The sequence below is a fragment of the Lepisma saccharinum genome, chromosome 8 (assembly GCF_977018435.1).
Source record: "Lepisma saccharinum chromosome 8, izLepSacc3.1, whole genome shotgun sequence".
NCBI lineage: Eukaryota > Metazoa > Arthropoda > Insecta > Zygentoma > Lepismatidae > Lepisma > Lepisma saccharinum.
Window position 1 is genome coordinate 81,709,780 of NC_139236.1, and position 14,080 is coordinate 81,723,859.

General features: G+C 37.2%; 1 protein-coding gene and 1 pseudogene across 1 annotated transcript; both read left to right on the plus strand.

Moving 5' to 3' along the window:
• The first annotated feature begins 219 nt into the window (after positions 1–219).
• Positions 220–1,245, plus strand: LOC145991860 (protein CFDP2-like). The gene has a single exon (XM_083127901.1). It carries the CDS (start codon positions 220–222, stop codon positions 1,243–1,245), a length of 1,026 nt encoding a protein of 341 aa, XP_082984027.1.
• Positions 1,246–11,914: 10,669 nt separating this feature from the next.
• LOC145991861 (chloride intracellular channel Clic pseudogene) lies at positions 11,915–12,605 on the plus strand (annotated as a pseudogene).
• Positions 12,606–14,080: the final 1,475 nt, after the last annotated feature.

The window sequence follows — 14,080 nt, forward strand, 5'->3', positions numbered from 1 at the left end:
AGGGAACCAACCTTTTTAAAGGGAAATATTAAAAATGTGCGTAAGGGCTTCTAAGCACAATGGGATGCAATATTGCAGAACAGTTAGGTTCATTCCATCATAACCTAACTATTTTGATTTCATTTTGTTATTAATGTTTCGTAATTTTTCGCTACTTACTGTAGTAAAAAACCACGTGTCATGAATGTGCTATCTTTGTATAGGGCAGGTGCATTGAGGATGTTGCTGGATCAACTAAATAATTATAAACCCGCGATAGTGGCATTGCAAGAAGTACGTTGGATCGGAAAAGGAGTTTTGGAAAAGAGAGAAGCAACTGTCTTCTACAGCTGTGATGAAATACTGCATATGCTAGGAACTGGGTTTATAATACATAAACAACTAAAACATCTAGTGATAGGATTTAAAGCTATAAGTTCAAGATTATCGACATTAAGAGTTAAAGGAGAGTTCTTTAATTACAGTATAATCAATGCACATGCACCCACGGAAGTATCCACAGATGAAGTAAAAGAAGATTTCTATGATGCGTTTGAGAAAGCATTTGATGATTGCCCAAAAAATTACATAAAAATAGTAATTGGAGACTTTAATGCCCAGATAGGCATTGGAGACGTGTATCAACCAACAATTGGTAAACAAAGTATGCATAAAGTAACAAATAACAACGGTATGAGGCTAATAATGTTTGCAGCATCTCGGAATCAAGTAATAACAACAACTCTGTTCCAGCACAAGGATATTCATAAAATGACATGGAGAGCCCCGGATGGAAAAACTTACAATCAAATTGACCACATGCTGATAGATTGTAGACATAGATCAGATATCATTGATGTTAGATCTTTCAGAGGGGCTAATATCGATTCCGACCATTATTTGATTATGGGAAGGATTAGAGCAAGAATATCTAATAGTCGAAAAATGGAGGTGACTAGCGTGATTAAATTTAATGTCACGCAGTTAAGAAATGCAACGGTGGTTGAGAGGTACAGAAGTAAACTACAAGAGGGATTCGTCGGGATGAAACCGGCAGAAGTGGAAAATGTAGATGAGAGGTGTGATAGATATAAGCTGAGGATCAGTAATGTAGCAAAGGAAATACTTGAAACACAAAAGCCAGTAAAGAAAGAAACGTGGTTCGATGAGGAATGTCAAAACGTAACCAAAGAAAAGAATGATGTATATAAGAGGATGCAGCAAAGAAGTGCAACAAGGATAGCTAGGGATGAATATCAAGAGTAAAGAAGGATTGAGAAGAGAGTCCATAGGAAGAAAAAAAAGGGAATGGATGAAGCAAGAGATGAAGCAGTTGGAAAGCCTGCATGAGCAGAAGAATGTAAGACAGATGTATAAGCTGGTAAATAATACAAAAGATGTTTTTAAGTCAAGGACAACAGTCTGTAGAAATGAAACAGGTGATATAATTAGTGACAGTAATGACATTTTAGAAAGGTGGAGAAGGCATTTTAATGAAGTATTGAATGGCAGTGCAGATGTAGCAGGTATGTTGGAAGAAGGTTTAAATGAAGAAGAGGAAGGAGAAGAGGACATAGAAAGTCCAAAGTTAGATGAAGTATGGGAGACAGTCAAGATATTGAAAAATAGTAAAGCACCTGGGATAGATAACTTGCAAGCAGAGCTGCTTAAACATGGAGGCGAGAGTGTCATTAGAGATTTGAAGGAAATAATAAACATAATCTGGAAAAAGGGACAGATGCCAAGTGAATGGAGGACGGGTATCATAGTAACTATCCACAAGAAAGGGGACATGATGGAGTGTGCAAACTATCGTGGAATTACATTGTTGAACGTTGCATATAAAGTATCTGCAAGAATTATATATAAAAGACTACTACCATATGTAGAAAAGTGCATTGGACCATATCAATGTGGGTTCAGGCCAGGAAAATCTACAAGTAACCAGATATTCACCTTAAGGCAAATACTGAGAAAACTCTGGAGTTTGGGATAGGAACGCACCATCTATTTCTTGATTTTAAATCTGCATACGATATTATAAACATGGCCCAACTATATCTGGCAATGAAAGATCTTGGAATTCCAATAGGATTAATAAGAATGGTGAGGATTACTATGGAGGGCTCTAATAGTAAGATAAGAGTAGGAGGACAACTCTCAGAACCTGTTGAAATAGAAAATGGACTAAGACAAGGCGATGTGCTGTCCTGTTTGTTGTTTAATATTGCCTTAGAGAAAGTTATACGGGAAGCTCGAGTGCAAATTAGGGGTACCATATATTATAAGTCAATCCAGATACTAGCATATGCGGATGATGTGGACATAGTAGGAAGATCTCTTCATGCAGCAGAAGAAGCATTTCTAGCCATAGAAAGGGAAGGAGAGAAGATGGGGTTGGTGGTGAATGAAGGGAAGACTAAGTACATGGCAGCAGGTAAAGCACACGGATATAATACATCACCGACCATAAGAATGGCTAATTATACCTTTGATAGAGTGGATGCCTTATCTACCTGGGTTCTGTTGTAACATATGAAAATGATTCACAGGAGGAAGTAAAGGCACGACTTATAGCAGCGAATAGGGCCTATTATGGACTACAGAGACATTTTAAGAGCACCATATTGTCCAGAACAACTAAGAAGTTAATACTTTACAAGACACTAATAAGACCTGTATTGACCTATGCTGCGGAAACTTGGACCAGTTCAAGAAGAGATGAACAGCTGGTAGGGACCTTTGAAAGAAAGATATTACGAAGAATATTGGGACCAGTATGTGAGAATGGAAAAAGGAGAAAGCGATTTAATAAGGAGCTCTACGACTTATAACAAGAACCAACAGGTATTGGTGTAATAAAGGCGGCAAGATTAATATGGGCAGGTCATGTGATCCGCATGAGTGATAGTGACCCTGCAAAGAGAGTGATGTTGGAGCCCAGGTGGACAAAGGAAGCGAGGAAGGCCTAAATTAAGATGGGTGGATGGAGTGCATGAGGATGTTCGGAAGCTCCAGTATAGATATTGGAAAGTTGTGGCAAAAGGTAGAGATACATGCAGACAAATCACAGAGGAGGCCAAGGTTCATCAGTGGACTGTAGCGCCATAAGAAGAAGAAAGACCTCGTTTACTGCATCCGGCCGAAATGTATCTGAGGGAACTCATTACTCTTTTCATTTGGTGAAAGTACATGGTTTCTGAGCTTAGACCATACGTTTTTTCTTTTTTATTACATTCAGATTTACCGTTTCGTTATAGTGTTTAAATTTTGTGTTTCTCGCTGCATTTTGGCTCTGTTTCTAAAGTATTTGTATGATAGGAGAGCGACTGGATCTCCTAAATTTACGTCTCAGATGAAAGTAGTCGCGCAACTTTCGGAATTTCTTAATCCATTTGAAATTATACAGATAACACGGGTCAACAAAATTAGATTTCAAATTTTTTGGGGCATGAAAGAAGGTGTTTATTTTAGTTTTCGAGCTGCTGAAGACGAATCTGAACTTAGTTTATGTTATGCACCCTCAGATATAGAAATAATGCCAGTTATAGTATTAACCTTTAGACCCAGGCAAAAATTTCAAGAAAATCGCAGAGCTTCATGTTGGTGGCCTTTCTGCCCCTCTACTTATTATCCCAGAATCACAAATGATACCTCGTTGGAAAACTTATAGAACCGATTACAACGATGTACATTTGAAACCCATCAAAGAAAATTTGTAGATGAAGAAGAAGAAGAAAATAAGAAAATGGGGGAAAGGTTATTTTTTGTAGAACTTGAGGTACGTTTGCTCCACTTACAGTTGCGCTACCCAAACATATACTCAGTAATATACACCCTATACATTAAGTTGACTAACTGAAGTTGTTGTGTATGACGAATTTCAATAAAGAAACATATGTAAAGTATTCATATTGCAATATAGAACTATACATAAGTAAAGGAACACAGCATATGAGGCAATATACATATCTAATTCATTGTCTTGCTTTTGACCTTCCTCCTGTGGGTGTCTTCGGTTTGCTAAGGAGTCGCCAGCTATAGTATGCAATGATATTTGACTTCCATCCACTTTGGTAACATTTCTCCATTGCTGCTATTGATTGATGAAACTGTTCACCATGCTCATCCCTTACATCGCCGAGATTTGGTGGATAGAAGTCTAGATGGCTGAGCAGTAAATGTAGTTTCAGACACATGTTGCATTCTTGCTTTTCGTAACTATTCAGCAAATTGTACACAAGCGTTTTCTAATTCTCAGCCTTTGTGTTGCCCACGAAACTGGAGCACAAACTTTTGAATGTTTGATGTCAATGGTTTGTTTGCTGCTCTTGGTACGACACATGTGGCACAAAAGTGAAGAGTTATTATCGACTATACAACGAACAGTATTAAGGCTATTTTGATACACAATGGCATCATCCTCCCAGCTGTACAAATTGCTTATGCCATACAGATGAAAGAAACACATGACATCACGAAACTTATAAGGGCCTCCCAATGGCGCAGTAGTAACGTTGTCGCTTTGTAAAAAAGGGGACCCGGGTTCAATACCCAGTTGAGGCACATTGCACAGTGGTTTGGATCCCAGTTTAAACCGTAGATCCAGTCCCGATTAGCCTTGCTGTGCATAAAGTGTACTTAAAGTACCAAATCAAATTATGAAACTTATATTAGAAAACGTTCATTACAACATTCATAAATGACACAATGTTGCAGATTTCAAAGTCATAGGCATACTTACAGGACAAACAGTGGCTACACGAAACATTGCTGCCTCTTATGCGAATTTGTTAGTCGAGGCAGAGACAGTCGCTATCGGAGAAAAGAATTGCCACGATACAGTACAATGGAAGCAGGTGAAAAAATGTTGCAAACATCCCTTTAGCCAACTCTGAAGACACATATCCACCTCCAACCCATATTAAGCTTGCCTTTATGTAATCCTTTGTGACTGCAATGGACAAGAGCGGAGACAGTTTCCAGTATTTGACACCTTAATTTCCTAATCTCAACGCCAACAAAGTGAAGGCTGATGTGTTCGTCGGCCCCCAGATAAGAGATCTCATGTTGGACAAGGACTTCGATGTGTCGCTTAGTCCTCTTGAACTGCAATGGTGGGTGTCATTCAAGAGTTTGTGCTCAGGTTTCTTGGACTAAAAAAAGGCTAAGAATCACAAAACACTGGTGAACATTTTGCTGAATAGTTACCTAAAACAAGGATGTAACATGTGTATGAAACCGCATTTCCTTCACAGCCATCTAGACCTCTTTCCCACAAAGTTCGGCCTTGTAAGTGACAAGTATGTTGAACAGTTTCATCAATGAATAGCAGCAATGGAGAAATGTTACTAAAGCGAAATATGATGGCAGACTATTGCTGGGGATTCCTTATGGAACCGAAGACATACACAGGGGGAAGATCCAATGCAGGACAATGCACTAGGTAACATATGTATATTGCCTCTTGTGCTGTGTTCTTTTACATATGTATAGTTGTATATTGCGATATGTATACCTTCCATATGTTTCTTTATTAACTGATTGATTGAAATTGTTTTTTAAATCCACTTGATGCACAGTAATACTAATTGATACTGGATATACAGTTTTAAATGGGATCGGAAACACTATGAGCCTGCACCAGATATCGAACACGGCCACTTGATTACAAGGCAACAACGCTACTACTGCTCCATCTGGGAGACCTATGTTTCTTTATTGAAATTCGTCATACACAACAACTTCAGTTAGCCAAATTAACGTATAGGATGTATGTTACTGAGTTTATGTTTGCGTAGAGCAACTTTAAGTCTTGCAAACTTACCTCAAGTTCACCAAAAATTAATTTTCCTACTTTCGTTTTGTTTTTCTTCTTCAAATTTTTCGTTATGGGTCCCAAATGTACCGCGTTGGAATCTGCGTTTCATACGCTTTCCAACGAAGTATCATTTGTGATTCTGGTATAATTAGTAGATTGGCACAATTCCACCAACATGAATCTCTGCGATTTCCGTGAAATTTTAACCAGGGCCATATTTTAATAATATAACTGGCATTATTTCTAAATCTGAGGGTGCAAGACAAAAAATACATTCAGATTTGAGTATCTCGAAAACTAATGGAACGTCTCTTTCATGCAATGAAAATCCACTGTCGACCATTGTATCACAATTTGACAAATATTTCACTCCAATTTGAATGAACACTTTAAAAATATGCAATTGATTTGCTACCAAAGATACTGGTAACAAAACACTCCGTCTAGAGTCGGTTCATTGTCATTGTTTTTTTCTTTTTTTTCACTGCTCTCTTTGGTGTTGTAGTACACCAATTAAAATTCTACACCACAATTTTTGGTGATTCAGCTCCCTATTTTTTAAGAGTGTAGTAATATAAAGTGTTCATAAAAGGTAGCTAGCAAGAGATGACGTATCACCAAGTGGGAATCTTATAGTAGCACTGACAATTACATGGGATCCAACTTAAATAGCTGGTAAATTCTTTTACGAAGAATTTTTGAGCTACCATCTTGTAATAGAACTAGATGACTCATCACAATGTATGTAATCTTACCCCCAAAAGTTCCACTTTGTCATTTCTAGTTTTTTAATAATAGAAACTCATTCTTCTTTAATTATTTAAATGTAGTGAATCTTTCAAAAAGATTGGAACTTATGACCGTCAATTTGATAGAATATATTAAATTATTCCATGTAGTTGCTTGAATAAATACACATGTGCGGTCGCGCATGTTCATGTGCTTGAGTGTCCGGTACACTGGGCACTTTGTTTATAGGGTAATAAAATATCTCCACATTCATTAAGGGGCAGCTAATAAAATCCTCCACTAAGAAGAAGCACTATTTGTACACGTAAATAAGTTTAAACTTGGTCCATTGGAAACTTGATGAGAAAGATAGAAACACTAAATTAAGGTTATAGGGAAATAAAATCTGAAATTTATTGTACTCTTATTGAAATCTATTAATCCAAACTACCTCTATAGGTAGCTGAGTTAGAGAAGAATCATCACCAAGTGTGATCCAAAAAATAACACAACTAGTTTTTCTCGAATAGAAGCACAGCTTTCGTGCTCACCTTAGTTTGTGTTCATATGGAATCCAGAGCAGTTGCTTCATAAGATTTTTCCAAAATTTAAAACACATTTTTTATTCAGTATTTTTCATTTATATTTAACTATTGTTGTTAATCGCTTTATAGTTTTATAGGCATAATGCTGTACTCATTACGCATAATAATATTCATTACTGTTTAGCATATATTAGTTAGTTTTTTATTATTAAATTTAATTCTAATTTTAATATTGTAAATGTCGAGTATCTCTACTTACGATAGCCTGAAAAGATACATGGATTTCAAAGATTGAACTTAAAATTGAAGGTTCTATAAATACAATTCATATAGTGTGGTAAACAGCTAATTGTGTCTGATTGAAGTTAGGATTCGAATCGCTAGTGATTTGTTAATTTTTCAAGATTATTCAAACATTTTACACAATAGTGTAAAAATACGTACCCCTACCACCCTTCTGTAACTTTGAAGAAAACCTTCTCGCGCATTCCTTTAATTGAAGGCAATTTCAGTACAATATAATAACTAATCATTCAAACGAAGAAGTACTACATTATGTTAAAATTGAAATATATACTTATACATGTTGCATTCAGAGCCTATATTGCCTGAGAGGCAAAATGTTTTTTGGTGCTATACTTTTAAATTATGATGTTGTGGAGTATGGAATTGAGAAATCCGGTAATGGCACTTCGAAACCGTTGCTTACCGGGTGCAGTACTATCCGTACATTCATCGAGGAGGCCCCTTTTCTAGTAAACTTTCCTGATATGAATATTCAGAACTTGAAGTCTTTACAAGCTCTGACTTGATCCATCTGAAACCTGATTAATAAATGCTCGAATATAGACACCAGAGAAATTTTACAGAGAATCACAATATGGCAAGTATTTCACTCCAATTTGAATCTACATTTTAAAAATATGCAACTGATTAGCTACCAAAGATACTGCTAGCAGGACAGTCCGTCTTGTGTCGGTTAATTGTCGTTGTTTTGTATCTTGTTACTCTATTTTTAGCAAACCACGTAAGTAGCGGAGGTCTTTAAAGCTACCTTTCGTGTTGTGTTACACCACTTAAAATTATACACAATAAATGGTGGCAATTTAGTAGCCTATACTTTAAAGTGTAGTAATCCAGTGTCCCTAAAATGTAGCTATCAAATTACAACGTATCACAAGTGGGAATCTTATAGTAGCACTGACAATTACTTTCCAACTTAAATAGCTGGTAAATTCTTTTACGAAGAAAGTTTAAGCTACTATTTTCTCATAGAACTAAATAAATGATAGGTGAGCCATCACCATGTATGAACTTTCAGAAAAATCGAAACTTACGACCGTCGTTTTGATAAAATATATTAAAATATTTCATGTTGTTGCTTGAATAAATACGCATGCATATGTGCGGTCAAACATGTACCTTGGTACTGTGTGCTTATGTGTCCGGATGCACCTTGCTTGCAGTGTAATAAAATATTGTCACATTCATTCAGGGGGTAGCTAATAAAAATCCTCCTCTCTGAATCACTATTTGTACACGTAAATAAGTTTAAACTTGATCCATTGGAAACTTGATGAGAAAGAATGAAACACTAATGTTGACTTGTAGGTAAAAAATTAGAAGGTGTACTTGAAACGAAACATTACGGAGACAGGATGTTCTCGTCGGTTTGGAATGCAGACCTTACAAATTCCATTACTTGCCTCGTCCGTGGAAAGGTACCAGCCTGACAGACGGATATGAATCGACAGGTATTGGAATTTGTATAGCGAAGCAACCGAACCGATCTGAGAAGATCGGAAGGGAATTTCGGGATCAGTTTTGGATTTGGTTTGTGCGAGTGAACATCGAGGAAGATAGAGCGCAGGTATGTACCTGGAGGACGGAGGCGTCACTCCGAAATTTAGAATGGTCTGAGCCTTGTTACAAAACCTCTCGCTAGTACCTTTTCTTACTTACATCCCGTAATAAAATAATTAAGACAAGGGAAGGGGGAAACATGGTTGGAGGCACCGGCCTTTTTTGTAACTTTTAGTTGTAGGTGCGATTTCCTTATAGAAAATATGTGCTTCAGAACGCGGGTTAGGAATGCTAAGGAAAAATGAACACGAATTAGACTTATCTTTAACGAGGATTCAACAGCTGGCGGAACAAACGGTTCCGATTTCACCGTCTCGTCCAGTCACCAGGGCAAGGTCGCGATACATACAGCAGTTTTCCACCACGATACAACAAGACAGAGGAACTTCTCTTGTGCATTCCACACAAATTAAAAGATGAAGTTTTCGAGAAGATTCATTACAGTGAATACAATGCAGCCCACGCTTCACCATCTTCCACGTATGAAAATTTCAGGAAAATATTTTACTTCCCAGGATTAGAACGATGGGTGTACATGAAAAAAAAAAGTTGCCTCGAATGCCAGATGTGGAAGAGGGATTTCGGACCAAAGAAGCTCACCCTTCAGACGTTCGAACCGATTGCCACCCCAGCCAGGAAGTGGGACATCGACACGTGCGGTCCACTGCAAGCCACAGCCAACCACGGACATCGCTACGTTCTCATCTGCGTTGATCAAGCGACCAGGTACATGGTAACGACATCTATACCTTCAGTTGACGCCGAAACGATCGCCAATGCATTAATGGAACATTTGATTTTGCGATTTGGTGTGCCAGACAACATCACTCTTGATCGTGCACCAGCGCACACTTCAAAAATCATGGAACAATTGAGTCAAATATTGAACGTCAGACTCAGATTCGCAAACACAGATTTCCACGAAACAGTTGGACTCGCCGAAAGACATATTCAGAAATTGAAGCAAAGGCTGAGACCGTATGTAATGAAAAAATGTGCACAGTGGTATCTGTATCTCTCGGCCATAACGTCTGCGATAAATTCAGAAGTACACACACGAACAAGATATTCTCCACATTACCTTATGTACGGTTACGAACCAAAGAATGCGATGGATTCATTGCTAGGAATAGATCCAAATTCGTTGCAGCACTCTAACAAAGAACGCCTAGACATATTGCAAGCGATACATGAACAATCACAGGAAAATCTCCAGAAGAAATTTAAAACACAGAAAAAGTACTCAGACCAATACACACGGCATGTTGAATTTCAACCTGGACAAAAAGTGCTAATTTTATACACAGTACCGAAAAGAAATGTACCTAAGCACTTCGCAAATTACTTCAAAATACTACAGTTTTTAAATTGAAAATGCCAACAGAGTACGAATAAGCTACAAGGACGGCCGAGGAAAGGATAAAATCGACACATTTTCCATAACAAGAGTCAAACCCTTCTTCGAAGAAAAGGAGAAAATACACGAAGAAAATGATAACATCGACGAAATGTCTGCAGAACAGTCAGAAGCCGAAGAGACAGAAGTCAAAGGGACATAATTCCACAGAAAGTCAAATGGGAAAGAACGTTGTCATTCCATCATTTCATTTCATCGTCGCGAGTAGTCAAAGGGGAAGAAAAGCGACGCTACAAAACAAGCAGTCCAATCGAAGCATCCATGTTTAATTAAAACCTAAATGCATTTATTTTGTTAAATCTTATCAATATAGACAGGAACTGTTCTCTTCAAAAATAGAATTTCGTGATAACCACGCCAAACTGTCATTCGTTGAATAAACTGGTTTCTTTTCATGAAGATTGCAACATTTGCCTCCTCGACTTGAAAGAGAGCGATATCAACAAAACACATACATCTCCTATTACAGCGGTCAAGGAACGAAGTAGCGTGACGTCATCCTGAAAGTGACATCAAACGAACAACAAGCAACTAGCAGAAGTGACAGAAGTTTCGCATGTAAGCAGTTTCTCCAAAACTCACATCATCTGCATTCGAAGATTACAGTGAAACACGATTATGCAAGAAACCTATATAATATAGAAACTAGAACATTACGAGAATAACGAGCATTAAGATATTTAGTGTAAATTCTCTACAACAATATACATACGTATATTGAAGAGTATACACTCCTGTTATAATTTAAATTAAATAGTGCACAAGTTATATTTATACACAGTATGTATGAATTTACGCTCGCAATAATAATAATTCACTTAAGTTTAATGATGCTAGAGACAAGTTTTATCTTCATAGATAGCCATTTAAGTATAGTGCGCACTTGAGCGTATCTGATATCCCTTAGTACACAATTTCTGGAATTCTGGTAATTCCATATATATAACGAATTCCTCATAATACATATGAGTGAGAATAGAAAATGAATTAATATTCATAAACATTGATAATTCTTGTGTTTCATTGCAATAATAATCATAATAATAATAATGCACTGCCTTTCGAAACTGCGTCTCATACAGCGACAGCGATATATTTAATAATTGTAGGGACTATCTTATTTTTATTAATTACGGCATGTTTTGTTCGTAAAATTAAATCCTGTTTTTGTTGTCGTCCCCTTGCACAACAAACAACCAGTCGACAAAAACCTACCCCTCAAGCTCGCAGTATAAATGTCACAAATGAAGAACAAATAATTCCTGTAAGAATAGCACAAAATAGACATATCAGACCATCAACGGCACCACCCCCTATTTTTTCTTCTTCCAAAGCACTGGCTAAACAATCTTGTATCGATATCCCATCACATCACTTTGACAGTATCTGTTAAGGCACATCACCACCTACTTGCACTTAGCCAATGGATTACACAGCCTGTCCAGCAGGCAGACAGTGAACTTCTAAAGCCGCCCTACACTTGGCTGAGTACATGTCGACTGTTGTATGTCCAATCTCTACTACATTCCTATCCTTATTTTCTCTTTCTCCTTCCTTTCAATGGCTCAGACCACCTCTAACAGGTACCTACAAAACCAGAGCATCGTCGAATATCGACAGAGGAAAACTCGAGGACCAACGCCGCCAAATTGTCTTCCACCTTCTACAAAATACAACTCCAGATTTAAATCCACTTTCGGATTCGGAGCAAACCCCTCCCCTTCCCCCCAGATTTTGATGGACGATGGACTTGCCGTATTGGAGAATAGAAAGATGAAAGACAAGTCAAGAAGAATGTTCCCGGAGGCTACACTTTGTTTGGACAGGACAAAGAAGGAACAGCATTCATTGAATGTGTGTCTATTACATTCAAATTGATACTGCTAAGACAGGATAATGCATCCAAGAAGAACCTTCTGTCCCAGTTGCGGAAGTTGAAGAAGTGTAAGAGGTTTCTCACCTAGGACAACATGTGATTCTTCCACTGTGATCTGATTCCCAGCTTACAACACCTTAGTATAGCAGGCAAGTATTTCACGAACTTGGAAATCCTTCCCAGCAGGACCAATTAGTAGCATTACATGTTCCAAATACCAATTCACCAGAGCATCCCAGCTGCCCAGGATGTCATCAATCATTACAAGTTGCAACAAGGTGTGAAAATGAAGAAGTTCGAAGAACTGGAAACGCCAAGTTCACCACTTCAATCCCTATTGAAGTCCCAATAGACTACATGAAGTGCAGGAACTAGGTTCGTCTCAATTGTGCTACGAAGTCAGATACATTTCTATGCATGGACAAACATGAACAGTTCAGAACATGGGGAATCGAAATGATACTGATCTGCAATCATAGCGTGCATTATTTTAGAAGAAACTGGTACTTTCAAAATGATAACAAAGTGATTAAGTGAAAATATACACAATGATACGAAATAATGTCGTATTGAACCCTTAAGGTTTGAACACAATGTGTTTAAACAGTGAATATTCTCTAAGTGATTACATAGTGTAATTATGGCATGCAGTGTAAACTATGCCTTATCAAAAGTGAATATTATTTCATTCAGATTTGTAAATAATTATAAACTTTGGTTCAAGGATTTGACTATTTGGGTATTATAGTGTATAGTGAATCATGATTTAAGTTTTCATTGTCGATGTAAAGAACACCAGTGATAACGTAATATTAAAATAATTAATTTAGGGGACAAAAACATCGTAAAACAAACAAACACAAAAACAAAAAAAAACTATTGTGCTGGTAATGGTAGTGGTTATGTATTATAATCAGATATACTAATTTCATATTCATATGTTTAGTTAATCAACTTACTGCTCTTTGGTTCTTAATGGTTATTTAGTTGTTTATGCATTATTTATGCATACTAATAAGTATTATGGATTGGTTCTGGTAAACGTTTTCTGCTTACCAGGCTTGACAGTTTCTTGATGTACTACTATATCGTTTCAAAGGAATTTCTGACATGTATGAACCAATAAATGATACACTCAGACAAGCGACCATCGGATATGACGTTTCTTGACAGGGGGGTATGTTGACTTGTAGATAAAAAATTAGAAGGTGTACTTGAAACGAAACATTACGGAGACAGGATGTTCTCGTCGGTTTGGAATGCAGACCTTACAAATTCCATTACTTGCCTCGTCCGTGGAAAGGTACCAGCCTGACAGACGGATATGAATCGACAGGTATTGGAATTTGTATAGCGAAGCAACCGAACCGATCTGAGAAGATCGGAAGGGAATTTCGGGATCAGTTTTGGATTTGGTTTGTGCGAGTGAACATCGAGGAAGATAGAGCGCAGGTATGTACCTGGAGGACGGAGGCGTCACTCCGAAATTTAGAATGGTCTGAGCCTTGTTACAAAACCTCTCGCTAGTACCTTTTCTTACTTACATCCCGGTAATAAAATAATTAAGACAAGGGAAGGGGGAAACACTAAAGTAATGTCAAAGTATTAAAATCTGAAATCTATTGTATTCTAATTGAAATCAAGTAATATAAAGTATCTCTAAACGAAGGTGAGTGAGAAACGAAATTCAATGTTTTTCATTAATTTTTAAATTTGGTGTTAATTGCTTTATAGTTTTATCGTCAAAGTTCTGTACTCATTACGAATAATATTATTCATTATGGTTCAACATATATTAGTTACTTTTGTCTATTTTATTTAACTATAAATTTAAGATTGAAAATTTATGT

Bases quoted from the DNA above. Each gene is read 5' to 3' on its own strand.
- LOC145991860 (XM_083127901.1), top strand. From the start codon at position 220: ATGTTGCTGGATCAACTAAATAATTATAAACCCGCGATAGTGGCATTG.